Genomic DNA, 24,045 nt, shown 5'->3' on the forward strand with positions numbered 1-24,045 from the left:
GTGGATAGTAAGTGATGAATGTTTCTAATACAAAGCAGAAGACTCAAGGTAGCTTTAAGATGACATTTTTTGCTTCTCATAACTTATCTACCATTCCAAAAAAAAAAAACTATTAATTTGCAAGATGCTATAATCTTTGTCTCTTTCTGTCGTAGCTTTTCCCCTTTGGCCACTGTCCCAAAATACCATATGTCCCCCACCCCCAGAGCCCTGCTCACATTATGCCCTCTCATCCATCTTTTTTTTTTTTTCCTTCTTAATTTGCTCCCTCTCTGCAGTTGTGAGATAAGATGTTCCTCCCTCTGAGCAGTGGTGAGATGTGACAGAAGAAGGGGCTTTCCCTCTCCGTGTTTAGGACTGCAGACAGTAATGAAGAACAGCCACATGCTGCAAATATCTACATCTACATATATAATGGTGAAGGATATTTCTTACCCTTTGTATATGAGAATGATCACAGTGTATAGGAGCCTGCATGTGAAGCATGTTTCTTGGGACGTGCTTTAATGACCTTTTAGATTAGATGTGAAATAAATTCCCTGAGGCAGCAATCAGACTGGCTCTCTGAAACCTGGACCTCTGGGCTGTGGGAAAGGAAGGGCTAAAGCAGTTTCACACTCTAATATGTCATGGAAAATCTCTGACACCAAACACCAACAAGCAATTTTGTGGAAATGTGTCAAAAACTCCCACAGCAGAGACAAAGCATTAGTATTCAGACTGGTTGATTCTTCTTTTTTTTTTTTTTTTTTTTTTTTGCATTTTGTCAGCTTACGAATACAAACTGACAGTCCTACTTACAAACGTTCCTGTGATTTTATTTAATCACCAGTTTAATTTGCTAATATTTTCTAAAAAAAAAAATGAATACCTTGACATTACAGACGCATTTGTGTTAAAATGTTGAAAAGTTCAAGAAATACAGATGCTATTCCAAGGCCCATATCTCTGGCTCTACAAATATCATTATTAGAATAATTTCAACTCATCTTTATTTTATTTTCTAATTTCAACACGAATAACTCAGCCTGATATTTAATGTGAAGCATGAATAACCTCCAACAAGGAGCTTTCCTTTCTTCCTTTTCTGGACTGGAACAAACTGAATATTGACAATGTGTTGTTAGTAAGGACGGGTCATTCCTGCACCGATGTTGTTGGTCTACAGAGAAAAGACGATCCATTCCATAGTGTGAGGGTCAACAACAGATTTCTTTAACTCTATTGGCATCGATTTAGCGGTAACGTTACGGCCTTGTAAGTAGGTGACGAGGCCGCATACAGACATGTTGGTCTTTTCTGTACACAGCTTGGAAACATAGCAAATATCTCTGTTTTAATAGAGAGCAGATAAAAACATACTAATCTGTCATTGAGACAAAAATTCAAATACTTTAAGTCGAAGAATGTAGAGGGAGAGAAACACATCTTGTTTTCCCTTTATGTGGTTTATTTGATAATAGTTGCAATTAATTCCACTGTTTCCACATTGTGTTAGTGTTTTCAGTCGTAGTTAATTACTTTAGCCTATGGGATGTCTGCTTTCCACAGTGTAATTGCAGCTCTCTACAAGAAAAACAGAATATAGAGACAGTTATGGACTGTCCTACAATTTTCTCACATATTTCAACCTCTAGAATCCTGCTTGAATTACAACAATGCTAAACACAATGTACTGTACCAAAAATATCAACAAATGAAAAGATGAAAGCCTCACTGACTCACTCACTGAACCAGGTTTTGTCCGTTCACATCTGTGTAGAGGAAAAGTCACTAGGGATTAATTTTGGGGTCCAGCTGGGGTGTCAGGGATGTAAGTGAAGGGGAGAGAAGGCTGTAGTAGGGGGATGGGGACTGTAGGGGGTTGGGATGGGTTTAAGGATATTGTGCACTACAGTGCAATCAATGTGCACTGCACTGTGCACATTGTTCTGTGATTGTGGTGTTTATCACCCACTACATCCCAACCACCTATTCTCCTCTTTATGTATGTGTGGGTTTATTTGTGACTGGGTACGGTTGGGGGTTGGCACGTGAGGTAAATGTGTGTGTGGTCTGTGTGTGAGTGTTGGGTTTGCTGACAGGTTCACTGTCAGCAGGAATGCATGATGGTGATATATGGGGCTGTATGTCACTGCGGCTTGTCAGGAACATGCACAAAAGCTCTCCACATTGCATCAATCTAAAAGTATATTGTAAGTTGGTAGGCCTTACCACAAAAAGCAAAAATCTTTCCTCAAAGGATATATTTGGAGGTAAACTAAAGTAAAATAGTAATTTATATTTTGAGCTGGTATAAGATGCTTTGGGTCTAATGACACCTCTAAGGTTAGAGGTCTGCTGATTAATGGAGTTTGAGCTCTTCCAGTTGTCTTGTCCTTGGTGACATTTCTTCCTCCAGCATCATTAGTACCTGTGTTTAAGAGGATTATGTTTAGGCAATGTATTCATTGTGTTGGATGTGTGGGTGTGCCTTGTATTTGATGCAGTGTAAGGACTATTTGCTTAACACATTCAACTGATTTGAATCAGCCATGATAAAACCTAGAGGGAAAATTTTAGGCTTCAGTCTTAGCTACTTAACACTTCTGACTGTTTGCCTTTAAGACAAAATGAAATGTAGGGGTTTATTTGAGTCTATCAAATAAACTCGTGTTGCTACAAATGGTATCATCACGCGTGGACCACAGCTCCTGTGCGCTCAGGGCGCGCCCACATTCCTGCCTATTCAAGCCAACAATAGTGAGGAACAGTCTCCCAATGGAGATAGACCCAACTTGGCTAGCAGCAAACCAGACATTAACTGGCAAGAGTGAGACTTAACAGTAGAGAAAGGCTTAGCAGTCCATCTGTTGGGCACAAAAAACTCTGATAGAGCCAATGGTATGGATATTTTAGCTTTTTGTGCTGAATTTAAGTATATTCTGTTTAAAAGATCTTGTCTTATGTCCAGTACTCATCCACTGCTAATCCAGATTAGAGTATTCCCTTTCTGTTTTTAAGGAATCGCTACAAACATTTTTGATATTAGAAAGTGTTCTAACAATTGCGTTTTTGCTTTGAAAAACAAAGGTAAAAACAGATTATGAAACGCCCTTGTCTGCATTGAAAATAAATCCCAATCCTTCTCTGTTCTCTCTACAGAAATGTGCATGTTCAAACTCCAATGGCTCTGTCACCTGCCCCTTGAGTGTTATTGATCATATCCACACTTTGTTGTGCTGAAATGTTCGTGCTCCTTCAGCTGGCTAGGGATCAATGCTGAAATGTGACAAAGGGTCCAGTTTGTCTGCTTTTTGATCGATGCAATGATCATTCGACAGTGTGACGTTCATAACGTGTATAAAATGTGCTGAAAAAAATCAGTGAGTTAGCTGTTAACCACTACCTGGAGGGGTTACGTACCTTAACACACCTATCCATCTGTGAAACGGGTGGTGGCTGGTTTTGCATTACGGATGCTATTCATTGTAACATAGGGATTACTTATATTTAATGCCACTTGTAAATGTTAATACACAAAAGTCTTGATTTACAGTGATTTCTGTTAGTTCTATTCCCACATAAATAATTTGAGTTTACTACATACTGACAGCTTAGTGATGAGAAACAATCACTTGCAGATTGAATATATTTTTTTAATATATTCAAAAAATGGGATGTGTTGATATAAGACCATCTGTGGAAATATTGGTGACCTCATTAAGGACTGTAACAATTCACACAGTAAAATGTGAAGGTTATTACTGTAAAATTATGTCCAGCACAAAGGATTGAAAGGACGTCCCCAGAGATATTCTGTCATCATTAATTTAGTAAATTTAACTCTTTTTTTGGTCCTATCTGGGTCAATGTGGAGAGACCAGACTAAAAATAATTGAGAGACAAACAGCATGAGAGCAAATGCTTCACTAGGAATCGTGCAGTTTAGGCCGAGGGGCTTGTCAAAGTCTGCAGGCGGCCACCAGTGTGTCATTTCACTTCATACTTAGATCCAATAGCTGTGGCAGGTAAAGACAGTTGGTGGAGAAATGCTCAGATTTGATTATTTATTTTAGTTTTTTGTTTGTTTTTTTTAACCACTCATTTTCTTTTTGCTGCTGCCCTTATGAACATTAGTTCTCATGGCAACAACTGAAAACACGGGAGAAAATTTGTATGAGTTTTTATCTTTCTAAAAGGCAAACAATATTACAGTTTGCAGCCAGAAAGCACTGGAGCTATTGGTCTTTCTTTACAGCAACTCTTTGATGAACGAGAGAAAAAAGAAAAACACATTTGTTAGGGACTTGAGGGAAGATCATGAAACTGAGAACCAATTAAAATCTTTTGGCTTCCACCAATTCAAGTTTTGCTTTTAATCTTTTAAGAATAGGAGGGAGCAATATGAAAATGTTGAGATTTAATATTTGCATAAAGTAGGATTGGACCTGAGATAACACAATATTATTTTCTCTAATCTAGCAAGTTTTGGGTTTAAATACCATTTATTATGTTGTGAAAGGAAACAAGGAGCTGCTTTAAAACTTCGCTCTAAAGCTAATGTCATGTACTGGTGTGTTCATAAAAACTGCTAGTTCTTAAAACAACCTGCTGGTTTTTAAAAATCCTGGTTAAAATGGAACTCAGCTCTACAGTGCAGTTTGAAAATACCAATTAGTAGTCAGAAATTCAATTTGAGTTTTTTTTATATAAATTAGGCAGGTCATCAGGCAAATCAATTTCATTAAAGTAGCTGAAAGAAAAGGCAATTTTCCCTTAAGATAAGATGATGCAAAACTGTCTTGTTGTATGATCGTTAAAACTGCATGTTTTCACATAATTTCCCCTTAAGGAAGACACTTCATACCCACACCAGGTCCAGGTCAAATTATTGAATGAGTGGTAAGTAGTAAGAATTGTAAAGACTCATTTTATGAGGAAGTTTCAGGTCTTGAAGGGAAGTCCCTCTCTTCTTCAACTGTCTCCTGATCATTTTGGAGGATTTCCATGCCAGAAGGGATGTGTAGTATTTCCAGCATATTTTGTGTCAAACCCAAGGTCTTCATACAGTGGTAAATACATTCGCACTGCTCTGGAAGTAGAGAAGATCAACAGTGGTTTTGGTGTGCATTCAGTTCAGTATTTTTTCTTTTAGTCCTGGTCTGGGATTGGACGTGTGTTGGTGGGGAAAGCCTATATGTGACTTTGAACAGGTTGGAAAGCAACAAAACAATGTCTAAATATTTGAATTGGTGACTCATGCCTTGTCTATTATGAGAATAGTGGTTGATCGTGTTGCTAAGCAATGAAGAGCCACTATTGTCTAGAGGGACAATGGTGGACCAAAGAGTGCCCTCTCTTTTTTTTTTTCCTTGTTTTTCTTGCTGTCTATCGCCATCACTTTCAAAAATGCACAGGCACTATGAGCATATGTTCTGTCTCACCTCTCAAGCTGGGCAGGAATTTGGAGTTGACCGTCTATGTGAAGGATTCACAAACTAACTGAGTGGGTTAGGGACAGAAGGAAGAGGGAAGAGAGAGAGCCAGCAGACGGAGGTCACTACGACTAAAAAAAATAGAAAAGACCTGCAATCATTTGACACATTGAATGGAACAAATGTAGCTGGCGGCACCGAGGGAGAGTTAGCGAGGCAGGGGGAGAGAGAAGAGAGAGACCCTTTATGGACATTGCACATTAACAGCACAGAGGTTTGCAGGGTAGGATCACACATCTGCTGACAGGTTGGAGATAGAGAAAGAAGCACCAGGAGTTTCTCACTGCCCTCTCGCCTCCTGTGTGTGTGCTGTGTGTGTGTGTGCGTGGATGTGTGGGTGCATATATGCCTGCACACACTCCCACATTGCACACAGAGTCTCTGTGTGCCTGTCAGCGTGCTGGGCTCTCTGGGTGGGTAGAGAGCTGAAGCTGAAGAAGAGATGCTCGCTCAGAGGATGAGACAGCGTTTCTAACAGGATCTATTTGCGGATTGGGATAATACACCGACACAGCTGAGGGGGCCCAGCAACCCCACCGGAACCAACCGAATCAGCTATGGAGGGACTGCTGTCTCCAATGAGGACGAGGGTGAGTTACCACGGAAATTTCAGAAAATGGCAACTACTGTTTCATCCATAAGAATCCGTCACCGAAAAGACGAATGTTAGAGGGCATGTCTGGAGAGATGCAAAAGGTGATACGTTTGCAGTGCGCGGGAGACAGAGATCCAAAATGCAGTTTACAAGCAGTGAATGATTGCATGTATGTGAGTATACAAAGACTAAGGAGGCAATGCTCTGAAAGAATGACTCAGTGTTTCAAAGTGGTGCCCATCTCCAGTCAGCACAAGCTGCTGGCCTGTGGATTTAGGCAAGTGACAAAAAGGAGTGGAGACAAGAGTGCAAGGGAGGAACTGGCTGCTGATTGTCCAGTGATTTGCATGAATTTCTGAAAGTGAGGATTCACTATTGTTCTTGTACAATATGACCTTCTCTGTATTAGGGACTCACATCTCATCCAAAATGGTGTAAGTGGGATGATGTGTTCAGCATCAAGAGCTCAATAGAAAGGGTTGCAAAGGAAGTAAAAAATTAGAAAAGTAACAATCAATCGGAAAAAAGGTTGGATTTGGTCATTTTCACAGATCTGTTTTGATTGCTGTATTCAGCAATCAAAATACTGTAAAATACTGTAAAGTCCATTTTGTCTCCCTTGTTATTAAATTAATAAAAGCCAAAACCTCCTGTCAATTGTATTCAGCAATCAAAATACTGTAAAATACTGTAAAGTCCATTTTGTCTCCCTTGTTATTAAATTAATAAAAGCCAAAACCTCCTGTCAATTGAGTCGCATCAACAACAGTGGTCCTTTTCTGAGTAAAAATATCTGAAATGGTTTGCTACTGGGTGAAAATTTTAACTGGCAGGACAGACCTGATAAAAAATTGGAAATGGGTTTCAACCCAAAAATCCAGGAAATAGTCTAGCAATACATTTATAAAACGGTGCATTAACTTCACTGTATTAAAACTGTTTTAAAAGCTTTCCATCTTTCCATCCAAGGGTTGCATTAAGTCACATATTTGCAGCATTCACTCCTCTTGGATGAGCATGACAATCGCTTGTTTTGTGCCATTGACTTTGCAGCAATCCCTCATGCCAACCATGCATGTAGCAGTAGTGGAGAGGAAAATCTCCCCCTTTAACCAGAAGAAAGCTTTATTCAGTTGATATGCTAACTATTAAGTCATTCAAGCATGTCTCTTTCTTCTTTCTACTGCAAGAGGTTCCGTGTTTAATGATTTATGAATGTAATCTAAACTTTTCACTGTAAAGAATGAGCTTTTCATTTTACAGTATTTCTTCTACTATACTCCTTCTCTTTTAGCCACCTTATTCTTGCCCAAAATCAAAAAGACATTTTAACTTTGCTTTATCTTTCATGTGTCTCTCTACCTGTCTCCCGTTCCCGTTTTATCCCTCCTTTCACTGCTTCTGACAAAAAATTCAAACAAAAATTTAAATGGAAAAAAAATCACCTTTATTAGTATATTATTTCAGATTTTATTCTTGAAATACTAAATAGTATTGCTTTAGCCTTAACCTTGTGAGGTATCATGCAAGGTCCCCATCTGCTCATTTCTCCTCTTTTAACTCTAAAACTCATGATCCTTTTCAATTTTTTTGCTTGTTTGTTTGTTTGTCTTAATCTAGCTTTTTCTCTACTCCTGTGCTGTACATACTGCACCTGTTTTCAAGCCAAGAGTTGAGCGTGTCTGCCCACCTGTCTGTCTGTCTCTCCTTCTGCCTGTCTGCCCCTTGCCCTGCTTTTGGCAGGTAATATGAACATTATAATTGGTGTATGCAGATTGGCTCGTCATCTAATCCAAAGAGAAGAGCTAGCAGGGGTTTTTCCATTTTTCTGAAGATAGACTTGGCTTCTGTATTATGGCATGGAATCAAGACTGCGCCGTCTGCGACTCTGGCCAGATTTTGCTTTCTGGAAAATCTATCCGAGTCATTTTTAATAACTAAATGATTTTTTGATTCATCTTCATCAGCTAGAATGAACTTCCCATAACTGGTAGATGATATACGCGTATCTCTGTCTTAGCATCAAAGTGAGTTTAGGGGATTTGCGAATAGGGGAATGATGATCAAACAGAGGAGTCTGTCAAACTTTGCCCTGCGTAATCTTCTGTTAATGCCTTTTCACTTGGCTTCAGAGATGAAAGAACGTATCAAGAGTGGACATGAATTTTAATTGTGGCACGCTTTATTTCATCAAATTCATGGCAGTTACAAAGTTTTGCAACATCATATTGGTCTATTTGCATATAAGACAGAGGAATGTTTTGTCTCTGCGGAATAGTGAGGTACAGGTTGACAAAGAGCAATGCTGCTGTTCATTAAATGTATACTGTATTAAACAAAAAAGTGCAGCAGTATGCTTTTTTGAACCGAAGGACAAACAGAAAGGCATCTTTAAACCACACTTGACTTTTACCTCAAAGTGACAATAGAAAAATAACCTCTTGCTGAGTTTTTCTTTAGTTTTTGTGGATAAATCATGAGACTTTTTTGCTTTCAGTAAATTTATTATTATTATTTCTGTGACTTTCTTTTGTTTGCTTTTCTTTTCCTATTCCCTATTTGATTATTAACATTTTTGATCTTGCTTTTATCGTCACGCTTATTTATATAGCAATAATAACAACAAGGAATAATAAGAACCTTCTTTTAAGAATTACAGCACATACATTAATAACGTCTCTCTTCCTAACTTCACACTCTTCTCATTTCTGCTGTAAACATGAAGGACTTGTTTACATCTTGAAACTGTAGATCAAAACAAACAGAACATCTAAAGACTTCCTTGAAAAGAAGAGACCCCTGGTGGGAATCCCTCATGTGTCTTATTTATGCATATAGGTCAGTAGGACAGGGATCTGAAGCTCCAGAAAAGTCTTCTCTGGGGATCATGTAGGCTGTAAGTGTGTGTGCTGTGTATCAATACTCTAATCGGCTCATGTGTGTGCGCTAATCAATAGGGAGTTGTTATCTGGAGATTAACCCTGTCAGTGTTCTATCATTCCAATCAGAGAGATTCAGCTGCTTCTCTTTCTGTTGCTCTGTGTCTCTGTCAGTATCTCCTGTTACTTCTTCTGGTGTCTGTCATTACAAAAGAGCTTGATTACAAAAGAGGCTTTTTAAACTATAGACTCTTTATCTACATGCGTCTCTCATCTGTATATGCAAGTCACAATCACCATAACGCCTCCTCCTCTTCTTTCATTTTAATGAAATACAAATTTTATTCACTCTTTCTCTTCTCCCACCTGCATCAAACCCTCCATGTGCTTCATTTCCAAAGTAGGCAGCTTGTCCTGAGAGTTAAGGTCAAGGTAGAGAGGAGAGAAACTGAGCTACAAAGAGAGTGACCAGACCCACGGCCTTGAATCCCAACTGCCTCGCTGCTCAGATGAGAATAATTATAGACAAAAGGTAGAGTTAGTGGAGTAGGGGGTCTGTCGCAGAAGGTGGAATCGTCTTTGGCGATGCACTCAGACACTAAGACACACACATTCACATATGTGCTGATGCACAGCAGGTTATCTGGCAACATTTAAAGGCCAAAGAAAACAGCAGAAGGATGTCTGGTGGCTGGAGCCACTTGGGCGACGTGCAAACAAACAAACACACACACACACACGCACGCAGCCCCACAGACATGGACACACACACTAATACGCACACATATGCTTATTGAATATAGAGCTTCATGTCCCAGCTGTCATCTCAGACACTATCCTCTTAATTGTAGACTTTAGTTTTGGATAAGACGCCAAAGGGACTCAAATTCCTGTCTGAAAAGTTGTAGCTGTATTTCTGTTTCAGGTTATTTGCTGAGCATCTTCTGGCTGCTGCTTGTTGACCAGTGTTTTCTAGCAAAGCTCTGCAGCATTTTCAAAACAGGAAGGTTTATATTGAAAGTGATTACAATCTATTTGCTGATTCAACAAACTCTGAGGGCAGCTTGTTACAGTATATTTTATTTAGTGTCCGAATAAACAGGACTGAATAAGCTTGAGAATCTTGTACAGCTCATACGGGTGGAAAAAAAAATATTTTTCTAATTACAATTTCACCCTTCAATTCTATTCTCAGTCAAATACATTGAAGTCATGACAGTTTTCCATAACGGTAGCTGATTTTCTTAATATCTCTTTTGAATATAGTTCCCCATTTACAACCAATACTGACAAAAGAAGTTAAAAAAACAAACAATGGTCTTCCACATTTCATTCACATTGTTTGAAAATGTGTTCTGTTGTCCACACTCCCTCTCTAATCACGTCTGCGTGAATGGGTGTGTTCGTGTGTGTGTACGTGTGTGCACCTTGCTGGGTCAAGCATGTCGAATGTTCTTTTGTCCCGTTGAAGCAGCATAAAATGTACGATCAACCAAGATAAAATTCAGCCCATGAAGGACAGCAGCAGTGGAAATTGTAAGAGTGCAAATTTTCCACTTCGCTTACCGCAGTCTGTCTTCAGGCAGTTTTAAATAATTTCCGATAAGGAAGCAAACAAATGAATAGTATGGATAACTTCACCCCATGCAAGCATTAAAGCATTTATTTTAGTGTATCACTGTTATAGCCAGTGTTAAAAGGCCCTTCACCAATCCCATTATGTACATTGGCTCTATCTGTGTAATTGTATCAAATAGATTGTCCCAAGGGAGAGTTTTATAGGGCAGCCATGAGAGAATAGCAATTGCAAAGTTGTTGTTTTTTTGTTTTTTTTGTATGCTGGAATGCTGTTATAATGCCACATTCACACACAGAAATTTACAAGAAAAGTGACATAAATATAAATGTTGATCAAATAGAAGACCAGGGTACCCCGATGCAGAAAATACTCTTTTATACTCCTATCATAGTCTTTGAATATTTTCACATTTTGTTATATTAGAGCATCAAACATTAATGTATCTTACAATAATAAACTGAAGAACCTGTCAGCTTGTATGCAGAGCATCTGTAAAGAGCAAATCCAGGCAATTGTCAGAACTTTTGTCTGAAGTCGACTTAGGTGCACTTTGCCTGGTCCTTCTAGACATATGAATACATTTTGATCTGATCCCTTCCAGTGTAGCCCTGGCTGTATTTTTAGAGTTGCCACTCCGCTAGAATGTGATCATTCGTTCTCTTGCTTGTAGCTCTGTCCTTCTTCTCATCAATCCAGATCAGCTTGCATGTCCCTACTGAAGAAAATCCCCCCCCACAGCATGATGCTACCAATACCAACATAGAGAATGATCCAGTCAGATTGAAGAATGTAGAATTTTGCAATTTTGCCAAAAATTGACATTTTCATCTTTAACATATTTGTTTTGCTCCCTGTGCATTGCTTATTGCACACAGGAAAAGACAAACTCCTTTTATCCACTGATTTCCATTTTCTTTATCTTCTCAGTCAACTGGATTTCCGTTTTATTGCTTTTCTCTCATTCAAGACACAGATTTGAATTTTCTGCCCAGTATGGTCACAATGTGAATGCCACCTTTAAACAACGAGTTCAGCAGCTGTTAGCGCACTGCCTACTTGTTAATGTCTTCCCAAAGAAGGGAATTTGAGAATGATCAGATGGAGCCATAATAGCTTCTTTTATCCAGGAAACCTTCATCACTTGAAACACAACATGTAGCTACATTCAGTCTCCTGCGGCCACTGCTTTGTTCCACTTCTGACCTGATCACATGAAGCGAGGTATACTATTATGATTACAAATGCAGCCTCCAGCTCAAACTTGCCATCACTCCTCCCACACCATGGAGACTCAGGTTCAGTCCCTGGCTGCAGTGTTTCTAGCTCCCGGCTTTCATGTTCTTTTGAGCGTAATTAGTAAAGTAGGAGACTTAAAGCCACAAAGGGGTAATTTTTTTTTGTACTAATGGTCTCCACTGGATGGATATAGGCTTTAATGTGCGGTTTTACTGCCTCCAGGTGAAGCTTCTACCTGAAAGATAGAGTTACTTACCATGTAATTTTTATTACAGCTATTTTCAGATATACAGAGGGAGCTTGCTGCAGCAAAAAATGCAGTTCAGAAGAGAATAAGCTTGGATACCGATTAGTAAATGCATTAATATCAAAATAAGCTTCATGTTTGAAAGTACACTCATCTTTGTTTGTGTACCATTTTATTTTTCTTAATATCTTCCACATATACTAATACAAGTTGATGTAGCAATTCATGTAAAAGGAGGCATGATCAGTTACTCTGACACTGCTGTTTGCACTGCCTTTTCATGGTAATGTAAATATTGGTTTAATTTTCTGAGAAACTGAATTTGGGGTTTTGACGATCTGAGCTGTCATTCTATGTGTAATGAATCTGTAATTTAACAATTTTATGTTCTGAAACGAATAAAAAAAATATTGAACCTTTTCCCAACATTGTACTTTCTTTTAAGAGCTTCGTTTCATTAAAACGTCTTTAGCTAAAGCACCACGTTCCCATTTTACATTTACAATTTTCATGCTCTGGTGCGCTAATGACTAATTTATGGCTTCTGTACATGACTGGTCATGGAGACACTGAACACTGTTCAGATGCATGGCATATTCAAATGATCTGCATCCAGAAAACATGCGTTTGTGTTGCTGCTTCATTTGCATGCTCTGTGCCGTCTACAGGCTCAGACTTAAGACTTATGGACCCATACGCTGCCATCACACATCTTATCAATGTCGTTTTTTCAGGGTTGAATGAATTCAAGGATGGGTTGATGGATGGATGGATTGGATGGAGGAGAAAATAAATCTGATTGCAGCTGGATGTTAGCTCTGAAGAGAAATAATCATTTTTTTCTTTTTTGAAAAATGCAATAGTAACTCTGAGACTTTCAGATAAAGTGATCATCTACAGTTGGTCGGAGAAGAAAACTAAAATTTCCAGTGGAAGCGCATAGCAAATTTTGCATTTTGCATCCTCTGGATAAATTTGGTATGTTTGCAGACTTGCTGCCTGACAGTATTTTACCTATCTGGCAACACTTCCTGTTTTGCTTTTTTTCTTACATTAGGGAAGTGCTGCCACATGTCCTGTTACCACCTCCCTCCCATGTGTAGACAGCTGCCATTTCGCTGAATTAAACCCAAATATGAAATCACAGTTGCCAGACGGATGCTGATCCATCCTCCCCAGGGATACTTGCATCATCCTAAATGTGTCTCTGACCCTCTGTGCTCTCGTTATGGCTTGTTAAAACAATTAAAGGTGACGTGTGTCAGATTTATAGTTCGTGCTCGTGTGTGTCTTTGGGTTTGCACATGTATGCATGTGGGTTTTATTCTGAACAGATGTGAGCATCTGCCACTGCTGCTAAGGCTATTAATACATGTCTAGAGGTGTTTGCATGTTTACTGCTGCAGCTGTTGTTGTTTGATGCACTCTGATTATATGTACTTTGTCTTTCCAAGTTGTCTGATATCCCAGTTTTTAAACATGCCTTTAACTTTCATGCTCACAATGAAAGATGAGCCTTATGCTTTGGAAATGTATCTTATCACCAGGGACAATACAGCCCTGTTTCAGCTGTAAAAGATGTGAGACTGACCTGTAGATTCACTTACAGAACTATACAGTCAAAGCTACAGTTAATGGAATGATTTCAATCAAAGCAATTTCATTTAATACAAAATCTTGACCTGAATCCAAATAAAAACCTGCTACAATAATTTACAATAATTATTTACAGACATTCTCCATTCAATAATTGAGCTTAAGCTACTTTGTGTGGAACAATTACCTAAAAACATCCTTGATACAAAGCACTGCAATGCCCAGTAGATATTTTAGACACAAGAAATCCTTAGACTAATTCTTGTAACAATCCATCAAATAAAAGTAAAAGATTGTGAACCCCACATAGAAGCTTATGCCCTTTTATGTCAACAGCTCTTAAATGCGTTTATGTGTTTAAATGGCAAAGCTGCCTGCCAACTGAATGCATTCCCCTTTTCAAGAATACTCTGTCAGCTGTTGTTTCCTCTCAGACCGCCAGAGGGCGCTGCAAGATGTCATTATTTGCTTTGCCTAAGGGTCCTGTGAATAATGAGTTTTAGCGCTTGAATGACCAGCTGATGCAGATCAGGTCCTTTGGAGCCTGTGGCTAAAGTGGTGTTTGTTTTCCTGCAGCTCCTCCTGTAAGGACAAAGCTGTCAGAGTCACCTCATGGCTGCAATGAGAAGGTCAGAATGGGGTAGAAGGGTTCCTCATATAGGTTACGATTTGCTACCGTCAGGTGCAGCCTGCCTTCTCTTTATTGTGTCCTTTATGATAAATGACGACAATAAACTAGACCTTTGGCTCTAATGGGCAGTTGTCCGCTGGTGTGTTTGGGTGCTGGCTGTTTGGCCCCAGAAGACCCAGACAACTGCGGATTTTCTCCCATTCGTCATCGCAACTCTCACAGACATACAAGCAGAGGGATCAGGCGACAGAAAAAGGTGCGCGTGGCGACCAGGGATCTGGTGGGTATATAATTAATGACCTCATCCTGCTCCTCCGGCTGTCCAAGAAACACACAAAGAGCAGCGAGTGAAGGTTCGAAATAAAGGGAAAGAGAGAAAAAGAGGGGCTAATACATTGAAAGGGGGAGCATATGTTAAAAGCTGAGCTTGATTAATAATTACGAGTTGTGTCAGTGACTGAGTGGCCTTCCTATTGTTCCTGCTGTCGACTTGAGGGGCAATTAAAAGGGCTATACCCCCCATGCTCCCACCCCCAGACATCATCCACCGCTCCTTTATTTTTTATGAAACCCCTTTGCTAATTTTTTTGTTTTGTTTTTTTGTTCAGTTTTTTTCTTTCTTTTTAAAAAAAAAAAAAAAAAGGAATAGTTCTGTTCCAATCAACAAAAGTACATAAGAACAAATATCTCACCCTTGCAGATCGAATCTGTTTGTTCTTTTCGTCTCATAAATTTTTCAGATCAAATGATTTTTCATATCAAGCTAGTATAACTGAAGTAAATACAAAAATCTGCTTTTAAGTCATGGTAAAGTGTAAGTGAAGCTGCAAGAGTACATCATGTGGCACGACTGAGCAGGCAGTGAAGATATATTACAGGTTACAGTTAAGAATAGCTTAAGGATTTAAGGATTACCCTTGTCATTTATAAAGCAAAAAAAGTCATTAAAACCTTATCCTAACCCAATGGAAGAGGGTCATTGTACCTAATAAACCTAATAACTGCATGGGCCACTCTAAACAGCACCAAGTCATTTACATCATAGATTTATTTCAGACACATTGGATGGTTTTCCAGCATGGCCTTTGTTTTGTTTTAAATCTATTCAGGCTGACTGGCTGTTGTGCTTCGGATCATTGTCCTGTATGATCCAAGAACGAGTCGAGCCAATATGTTCTGTGATGTTCAACCAGTTTCTCGAGGATACTATTTTTTTTGTCCAGTGTTTTTCCTATCTTTGAGTCATGAATACTGAGCCTATGGTATGTGGGACCTGCAGAGCTTTTCATGTTTTTTGACCTCCATGATGAGCCATCAGAGCCCTTCTGGAGTAATTTCCCACAACTAGGAACGTTCACCACTGTTGCATAGTCTATCCATTAGTGCATAATGACACCTACTGTGGTTTGTTGGGTCCCCAGCACCTTTTGAAATGGCTTTGTAATGATTTCCAAACTGTTAAATGTCTCCCATTTTTTAGGTTCAGGGTGCAACGACTTTTTCACATTTACCTGGGATTCTTATCTGTTTTTCTATTGATTTGATCTCTCAGCATTCTTCATTTTGTCAGACTCTTACTATTAAAGTGATTTCTTGATTCTACATCAATGGCAGTATTCAGGACCGGGTGTGGCTATTGAGCTAAAATATGTAGTTGATCATCACAATTAATATTTGATTTACGAAAGAGGTCATGGGGGCAATTACTTTTTTAAAATGGGGATGCTAGCTTTTCTTCCTTAATAGTTTTGATGACTTTTTTAATCAATCAGCCAATCAGTCAAAACTATAGTCCATAATACTTTTGCAAACCACTGTAAATATTTGGTGAAATGCATGAAGAGGCAAGATGTTAACGTGGAGATGTTCAAACCCTGTCAGTCACTGCATCTCTTTGTTGTGCTGTAGACAAAAAGGCACAGAAAGGACAAAGACAAGAGAAGGGTGGAAGATAACTGGTCTGTCTAGCAGACAGGGACCGACTCCTCAGGGGGCCCGCCAGCCCTCCATCCCGAACTCGATGAAGTTCGACATCCTGCATTATTCAATCTATTTTACCTACAAGGTACAGAGACACAAATGAGACCAAAGTTATGGCTTGAAATGCACAGACTAGTGGTGAACTGTCAGTTTCAATTTAGAAAAAAAAAGCTTCATGTAAGGACAAAAATAATGGCCTGAGGTAGTGTCAAGAGGTAGAGATGCACTGCTCAAATTACCTCTCCCTTTCCTTGAACCCCAGAGGCTCTCCTCCCCCTTCCACTTCCCTTCTCAGCAGGTCAACAAAGACAACAAGCTTGAGTGGGTTCAGCCTTGGTTTGTGTGGCAGCTGAGGAGCTGCCGCACCTGTCCAAGGTGTGGGGCCCATCTGTACAGTAACAAGCAGCTTAGCCTTCAGCCTCAAGCAGGAGGTGGAGCTACAGCAGTCTGGCTTGGGTTACTGCATCCCCAGGGAGAAAGTGTGCAGAAGGGTTCTGACATTAAGGATTAGAATGAGTATTTCATGTCGTCTTGGTCAAAAATGGAGGAAATGCATTTCCTCCAGTGTTGGGGGATGTGTGCAGGTGCAACCTCTTAATTGTGCTTGTTTGTCTTTGGAAGATGAGATTATACTGATTCTTTGTCTATAAAAGGGAGAGTTCACAAACAGCTGCATCCTGCTTATAGGACAGCATGAGACAAAAATCTTAAAAATGTGAACTATTCATCATATGAGGAAACAATGACCTAGCACTAATATTATTTATTGTAAAGTTTAAATAAAAACTTTAGAGCTGATTGACATGGAAAAAAGGGACGTCTTGGTCCACAAATATCTAACAAATTTAGCAACTTAAAGGAAATTCCATCCATAATAATAGAACACAGAAATGTAAACAAAGCTCGGGATCATGTATAAGTCATTTCATACAGTCATCTGATCTGGAGAGTTTTAATATGTAACAAAACCATCTAATATTCATGGTTCACACTGCTACAAATCAGATTTCCTGTCCTGTGTGAAAATTACAGGATTCACATTCAAAGCAAGTAAGCAATTTACACACTATTGTAAGTCCTAAAGATTGTGAAGACTTGCATGCAGCCATCAGGGCCTTTTTAACATAGTTCTTGACATTCTGGGTTTTTTTCCTTTCGGAAATAGATTCTATGCTGTGTCTATTTCTGGGCATGTTATAGGCTGGGAAGCCTCCTCAGCACAGGATAAAGTGGGCTAGGTTTACTGGGGCAGAAAATGCTGGAGCGTGACTCAATCCAGTGCCTCCACACAACCAGCCTCTGAAATATGCCTCTGTCGCATTCTGTGTGCTCAGTACCTTTCAAACATGCACTCATTCTGCTGAAAGAGGCTTGTGCAGCATAAGGGAGATAAAGATAAGGTTAGAGCAACATAAGTTGCGTGCATATTTGTATTTTTTAGACCATGTTTATATATTTAAAGTTAAACTTTGGTTTTTGTCTCATGCTATCCTTTGGTTGCCCTGGTTTTTAAAGCTGCTATCTATATTTTTTCTGTGAAATCAGTGAAACTCAATATGTCGGTTTTCACATGGTTTGCTATTTTGTTGTAAAAGCTGATCCCTCGATAAAACAGGTTCAACGTTTAAATGCCTTTGGTGGTACAATACACCACAACTAATCAGCTTTCTTTTGAATACATCCATTTGTAGGCAATGCGGGACACTTCCTGCTTTCAGTAGAAAACAATTCCTACTGTGGAAACAGCAAGTGCCCATAAAACTGATTAACGGTGCACTACTAAATCGATGGAAAAATATCTTAAGTGCCTTTATTTCACATGGTAATTCGACCAAACTGAATACTGAACAACATATTGTGGCCAAGCTTGGTCTTCGTCAAGGTTTGCATTTGCTGTGGCACATTATTACTGGCTGACCTGACAAATACTCAATACTCACAGTTATTCCACAGTTCACTAGATCTGATCAGAATGTGAAGTAAAATTAATAAAAATAAAATCCAAATAGAAAAATATTATATAAATTCTAAATAAATATTTAATGAATGAGACAAGAACTATTTCTTATTAGCTGTGCACTTTTGCTAATGAAAAGAAGGATAAGTATTTGTTTTTAAACTGTTTATGAACATGTCTTTTTAAATCCCAAGGAAGGCTGACGTAAAATGGAAGAGTGCACCTGCACCCATCTCTTTACATATCTTTGTAAAAGAAGCAGCAACCATTCACCGGTAATCAGGAATGACAGATCTGGGATGCAGGGTGACACAGCAAGGTTCAAATTACAAAGAGCACCACAGAGAATGACTAAGCAGAATCTTTTTCATCCCCACTTGGTGTCCTACAATCTATAAGGCAAACAAAAATGGTATAACAATGTAAAAACTGGAAAATATAGAATTATAGTCGATAGTAGAGCAGAATTATTTGTTTGTCAATATGTTTGTCAAAGATACTGTTCACAGTATTCCACCCAATGGCTCCGTAAAGTTTTTCAAGTTTGCAAGAGTAGCATTTTTAGCACCAGCATTTCCATTTTGAAGACCCACAGTAAACCTTTTCACAGTTAGATGTGAACAGGTGCTTAAGAGGATTTATCAACATGTCTTGAGTAGATACAATCTTCAAGCATCTATGTGTGTGTGTGCGTGTGTGCATGTGGTTGGGTGTGTGCAAGCTGAAATCACTTGGAAGACATCCAAGAATTTGATTAACACACATCCCTACTTTCCACACCAGGTGGACATCACAATCAATCAGACTCTTCCAGATCGGCGCTCTCCTCTCTTTCTGAAAATTAGATTTAAGGGGGAAAAGTGCCCTCGTAGCTTTTAGTATGAATCACAATCAAAGAAGCTTGTTGGGGCGATAACACGGCTGACATGCACTGCATGAGCTGCTGTGGTGGTCACAGTTCTCATGTTCTCAGACCTGTTTGGATAACTGGGACAGTCGGCTTTCAGGAGGAATCTGGTGACGGCAAACAATGGAAATACGTCTCAGATCTCGGCTTCCTCAGCATGATTGATCCCAAGGCGGCGAATCCAGTAAGATCATTTTAAGCTACTGCAAGTTGTTACAGGGTAGTTGTGACATATTGTATTGTATATTGTGTATAAATAACATGAGATGATGATCAAGTGTGGATTCCTGATGCTAAACGTTCATCTGTATCAAATATATCTAACAGCAAATAAGCAAATTGTCAACCACAACTGTGTAAATACAGTTGTCACATTATAACTATAAATTGTTTGATCTGAGGATTTCAGCTCATGGTTGTGAAGTGGAAGAAAAATAGATTCATGGTTAAAAAGAGTGTACAGTTGTATCTTTTACTCTGATATAAGAGTGTCAAAAAGAAGGTTGCTGTCATAAAAATTTCCCTTTGCATTTTGCCAAAAGCCGTAGAAGAGATCCAATAATGAAAGAACAACCTCTGGTCAGATGGATGCAAAAATGAGCTTTTGGGGTTATATTGAAAACAGCATATTTTTCTATGTGAAATACTTCCCATCCTCAATAGAAAAAAATTATGCTGGGAGCAACTAACGATTAACATTGCTGAAGAGACACTTCTTTTCGGCAACGTCAGGGAAACTATTCAGCGTAGTGGGAAGTTAAATCAATATGAATCCTGTGAGAATATTAGTTAGAGGTTTCAAAAAAGACATGAGGCTCACCTTCCACACTTCAGATTTTTATCTGTGTTATCCATGTTTGCTGGACGTTGTGATGGCTAATTACATAAAGAGTTGCAAGGTGACAGTGCCAATAGTTTTAAAAGGATTCTCATGTGCATTAACATATGGCTACACAAATGCAGTTTAAGTATTTTCTATTCAAGACGCCTCTAAAATAATCAGCCTCATTTTTCATTTCCACTTTCTTCCCCTATCACCATATAAACTGTCTGGATTACAGACAGAAATCTGGGTTAACCCTCACCACTCCAAGGCAGAAGTCACACTGGGACATGCTGTCCTATCTAGGAGCTCTGTTGGGGGTTAAGCTCTTCACTACTGATGAATGCCGGTTTGGATAAGCTACCTGCTGCTCCCTGTGCTCCTGTCTGCTTTCATGATCCACGCTCTATCCCCCGCACATGTCTTAGTGGCTGCATACTGTCCATCTTCACGACGTAAAACACGGTATTAACAATGCATGAGCACCGTGCACATGAGAATTAGAGGGATATTTCTCAGTTCTTAATGGCTGGTTGTTACATATTCACAGCAAGCAGCAATAAGAGAAACATAAGGAAGACGGGAAAGCCTCCTGAGGGCAGCAATGAACTGATGGATGTATTCTCGTTAACACCAAATGGTGTGTATTACAGTGTCGGCGTGTACGTGTGTGTGTCCTAAAGGGTGCACTGAGTCATGGCTGCACAGAAGCTTCTGACACACCTCTCTGCTCTGAGTGCTAAGAACTGATCTGAGAACTGATGAGTGGCTGTTGACCTCACAGCTGTAAGGGGTGGGAGGTCAAAGGTCGCTGTCAGATAAGGCCTGTGCTGGGAAAAGAGTAAGGTTGACAAGAGATGAAAAGAGATGAAACAGAAGGAGTGGACTGAAGGAGTTTTTAAAAATTGTTAAACTAGGAATGCAATGAATAATACGTAAGCTGTTAATCACTACCTTTTCTGTACATGTTTTGTTGCTTTTGTTGCCACAGAAAATGCTTTAGTATATATATATTTAAAAAAAACTTTGGGGATTCTGGTGGGGTAGCAGAATAAGTATATAGCACACTTTTGGGATTTTTGTCCATAAAAATATTGAAATTGGGAAAAATAGTTCCCCTTTGCAGAGATTCAATATTTTGCATTTATTTATTGCCTAAAATCACAATGAACAATACTTAAACTCGGACTTGTACATCACAAAATGTGAAAATGTGGCATGAATTGTATTTTAAGTCACTGTGCAATGACAATCTGAGAACCTCGCACTAACAGCATGAATCCATTTTCTGATTTCCCCTCAGCACTCTGAATTCTTGGTATCTTGCATGCATGTCAATGCAGTCACTCAGTTCCTCTCTCTTTACTCTCATATCCTGTTTTCTACTTCAGCCCAGCTAGACTTCAGCCAGTCTGTTTCTTCCCCTTTGTATGTCATGTTAGTTGGGGGTGGGGGGTTACATTCCACCAGCACTTTCCAGAAAAACAAAAACAAGCCCTCTCTGTAGACGTCCTGTCAACATCCTTCGTCCCCCTGCTTCCTTCTTCTGCCCCTTTTTTTTCTTTCCTCCCATTTAGCCAAATCCCCTCCATAGTGCATCGTCATGCTCTTTGCCTAGTACTCTTCTTTCTCCCAATCACTTCTCTACTCCACATGCCCTGTCTAGCATCCCTTGCCTGCCCCTCCCTGCTACTGTTACATAAGCTTCCAGGCATCGATTCAGGCCATATCGCTTTTGTTCTCTCTGTATTGGTGTGTTTGTGGGAGCCTCAGCAACCAGGGCCAAGCCTTAATGAGCATGCCACAAAGGCCCATTGATGAGGGGCCCAGTATTAGAGAGGATGACCCCAGCCAAGAGAACCCAGAACTGTGCATCAGCTGCCTCAGGCTCACCCTCAAAACAAAGAAGTGCACTGTGGACAGAAACCCGAAAAAGGCAAAGGGACATGAGGGAGACAGATAGAAGGAAAGAGGGGTGGGCATTACTGTGTAAGCAAGTCAAAAAATGTAAGGCTAAAAGATGTTGGGAAAAAAAACCTAATGGGACACGTGACTTCAGGAAGTTGCTTCTCAGAATATTCCTTTCCCCCCCGTTATCTATGCTGCTCCATCAGTCTCGTTCCACTGTGCATCCTAACAGGAATAGAGAGATCTGCCCTTCTTCTGACAGGAACTTGTGCGTGTCGTCATCTCAGTCATGGATCATAACTCAGATTTAGAACTTTAAAAAGTAATCTAGGTTGACTCCTTTCGTCATCATTAGTCGTAAGTTGTTCAGGAAACGGATCAAGCATTGTGACGGGACCCTCACCCAGCTTTGGAGCGCTGACTGAAACATAGCCAGGTTTTGGAACCAACATTGCAGGAGACAGATATGTTTCGCTGATCGGATTTGGTTTGGAGCAGCTGCATTTGGGAATCTCTCCTGGGAGAAAGAAAGAAAGCAGAGATAATTAGAAGCTGATATGGCACAATTCTTTGCAGAAATTGAATTTTGTGACTAAAATGGTTTAACCCTTAAGACTAATTTCAAGCTCAAATTTTTAGTTTTTTAGCAAAAGAGTAATAGGTCAGATAGCTCTTTAAAGTCAAAGTTGAAAGGAGAACTTTTTGCAAAATCAAAAACGGTACGAAGATGACTCTAGCAGCTCGTCTCGAAGACCTAGAAGTGACCCTGGAACACATGCTGTTGGACGTTTTTGTAAGTTAATCTTCATTTCCTTTTAACATCCTTTACTGTTTTATTAACTTTGAACAAGTGATATTAGATTAAATTTGCCATCCTTCGTCTAGCATCTCTCTGTACTTCATGCGTATAATCTCTCCAGCTCCTAATTGTATCTAGAGACCAGAGGCCAACATATGCTCCTGCCTCATCCAGATGTTTGCTCAATAATTGGCATGGAAGAAAAAAAAAGTTCAGATGGTTAATTATGCAGCTCCTGTGCATAAGAAGATCTGGGATGAAACCAGCAATCCAGCCTGCAATGAATGTCCTAATGAACACATGAGTCAGCACAGGATTAGTCCCGCAAGTTTAAAACTTTGTGAGGAAACAAACATGAAATTTATAACAAAAGATCAATGAAATTGAATGTGAGAGTCATGGTTAGAGGGAGATTGTTCTGTCCCTGGTGGTTTCTGAAACATTTGGGCGCACCAAGTGCACCTTCCCACCCCTCCATATCCAGAAACATTTATTTGTGGAGCCTTGTGTGGTTTACCTCTGCTCAGGCACATTTGCGGGCTTGGTAACAGTGGAGCACCCGCTCGCTTTGATGTACCCGGCTGCAGTAATGAGTTTTGTCGTTAAGCTGCTGTTTGCCTTTAACATTGTTTACAGGGACCAGCATCTGTTGGAAGCAACCGTAATCTACCCTTATTCCTCAGATGTGTTGAGCCTCTGGTGCGCATTAGCAAGCATTCAATCCTCTGCTGCACAGGGCTGAAATGTCACTGTTTCATGTATGCATATATAAATACATATATATATGTATGCAGAAATCTGATGCTCCAATCCATCAACCTATTTTGGAGATTTGGCCATTTTCGCACATTTAACTGATGATTTACAACCAATGCGATAAAGATTAGCGTTTACCAACTGGATTTGGATTATTCGTGCTTTGCTTGTGACATGGAAAGAACAGAAATGCTTATTTTTTCGGCTTTTCCTGTCTAATTAGATTGCTTATTTATTTATTTGTTTTAATTGTTGAAAAAGGCTGTAAAGCAGATGCTTATCTGCCCACTTTGCATACTTAAATGAGAAATATTCAAATTTCACGTAACCTTTTCAGTCTGGTGGATCAACATACACTCATATGGCAGACACACACACACACACCCACGCACCCCCACCCACATGCACACACGGATGAAGAGATGAGCTCATTTTAGTGAACCATCACATTAAAGCAGGGAAAATTAACAACCATTATGGGAAAGCTTACCAACAGACCATTTCTTGGGGCAGACATCTAATTTTCATGAAAATGTTAACATTTTGGGGCGTTTTAAGGCACAGTTACCCTTCCCCCAATATGTACTGTATATACAGGGGGAGGAAAAAAATCAGATTAGAGTATTTCTGACTCTAACTGTGTGAAACCGAGGAATATTAAGGGTCATTAGAATA

At 39.5% G+C, this 24,045-nt stretch overlaps 1 protein-coding gene across 2 annotated transcripts in view; it reads left to right on the forward strand.

The window, feature by feature from the left end:
* The first annotated feature begins 5,845 nt into the window (after positions 1-5,845).
* Positions 5,846-24,045, forward strand: part of frmd4a (FERM domain containing 4A) — a 91,691-nt gene continuing 73,491 nt past the window's right edge. The window contains exon 1 of one of the 2 annotated variants that reach the window (XM_044124293.1): positions 5,846-6,067. In XM_044124293.1, coding sequence (XP_043980228.1) covers positions 6,035-6,067 — 33 coding nt within the window. In that variant the 5' untranslated portion in view covers positions 5,846-6,034. Of the gene's footprint in view, positions 6,068-22,523; positions 22,609-24,045 lie in introns of those variants that run through there. The other variant, XM_044124291.1, reaches the window with a different exon arrangement.

This window comes from Gambusia affinis, linkage group LG08, assembly GCF_019740435.1.
Source record: "Gambusia affinis linkage group LG08, SWU_Gaff_1.0, whole genome shotgun sequence".
NCBI classification, from domain to species: domain Eukaryota; kingdom Metazoa; phylum Chordata; class Actinopteri; order Cyprinodontiformes; family Poeciliidae; genus Gambusia; species Gambusia affinis.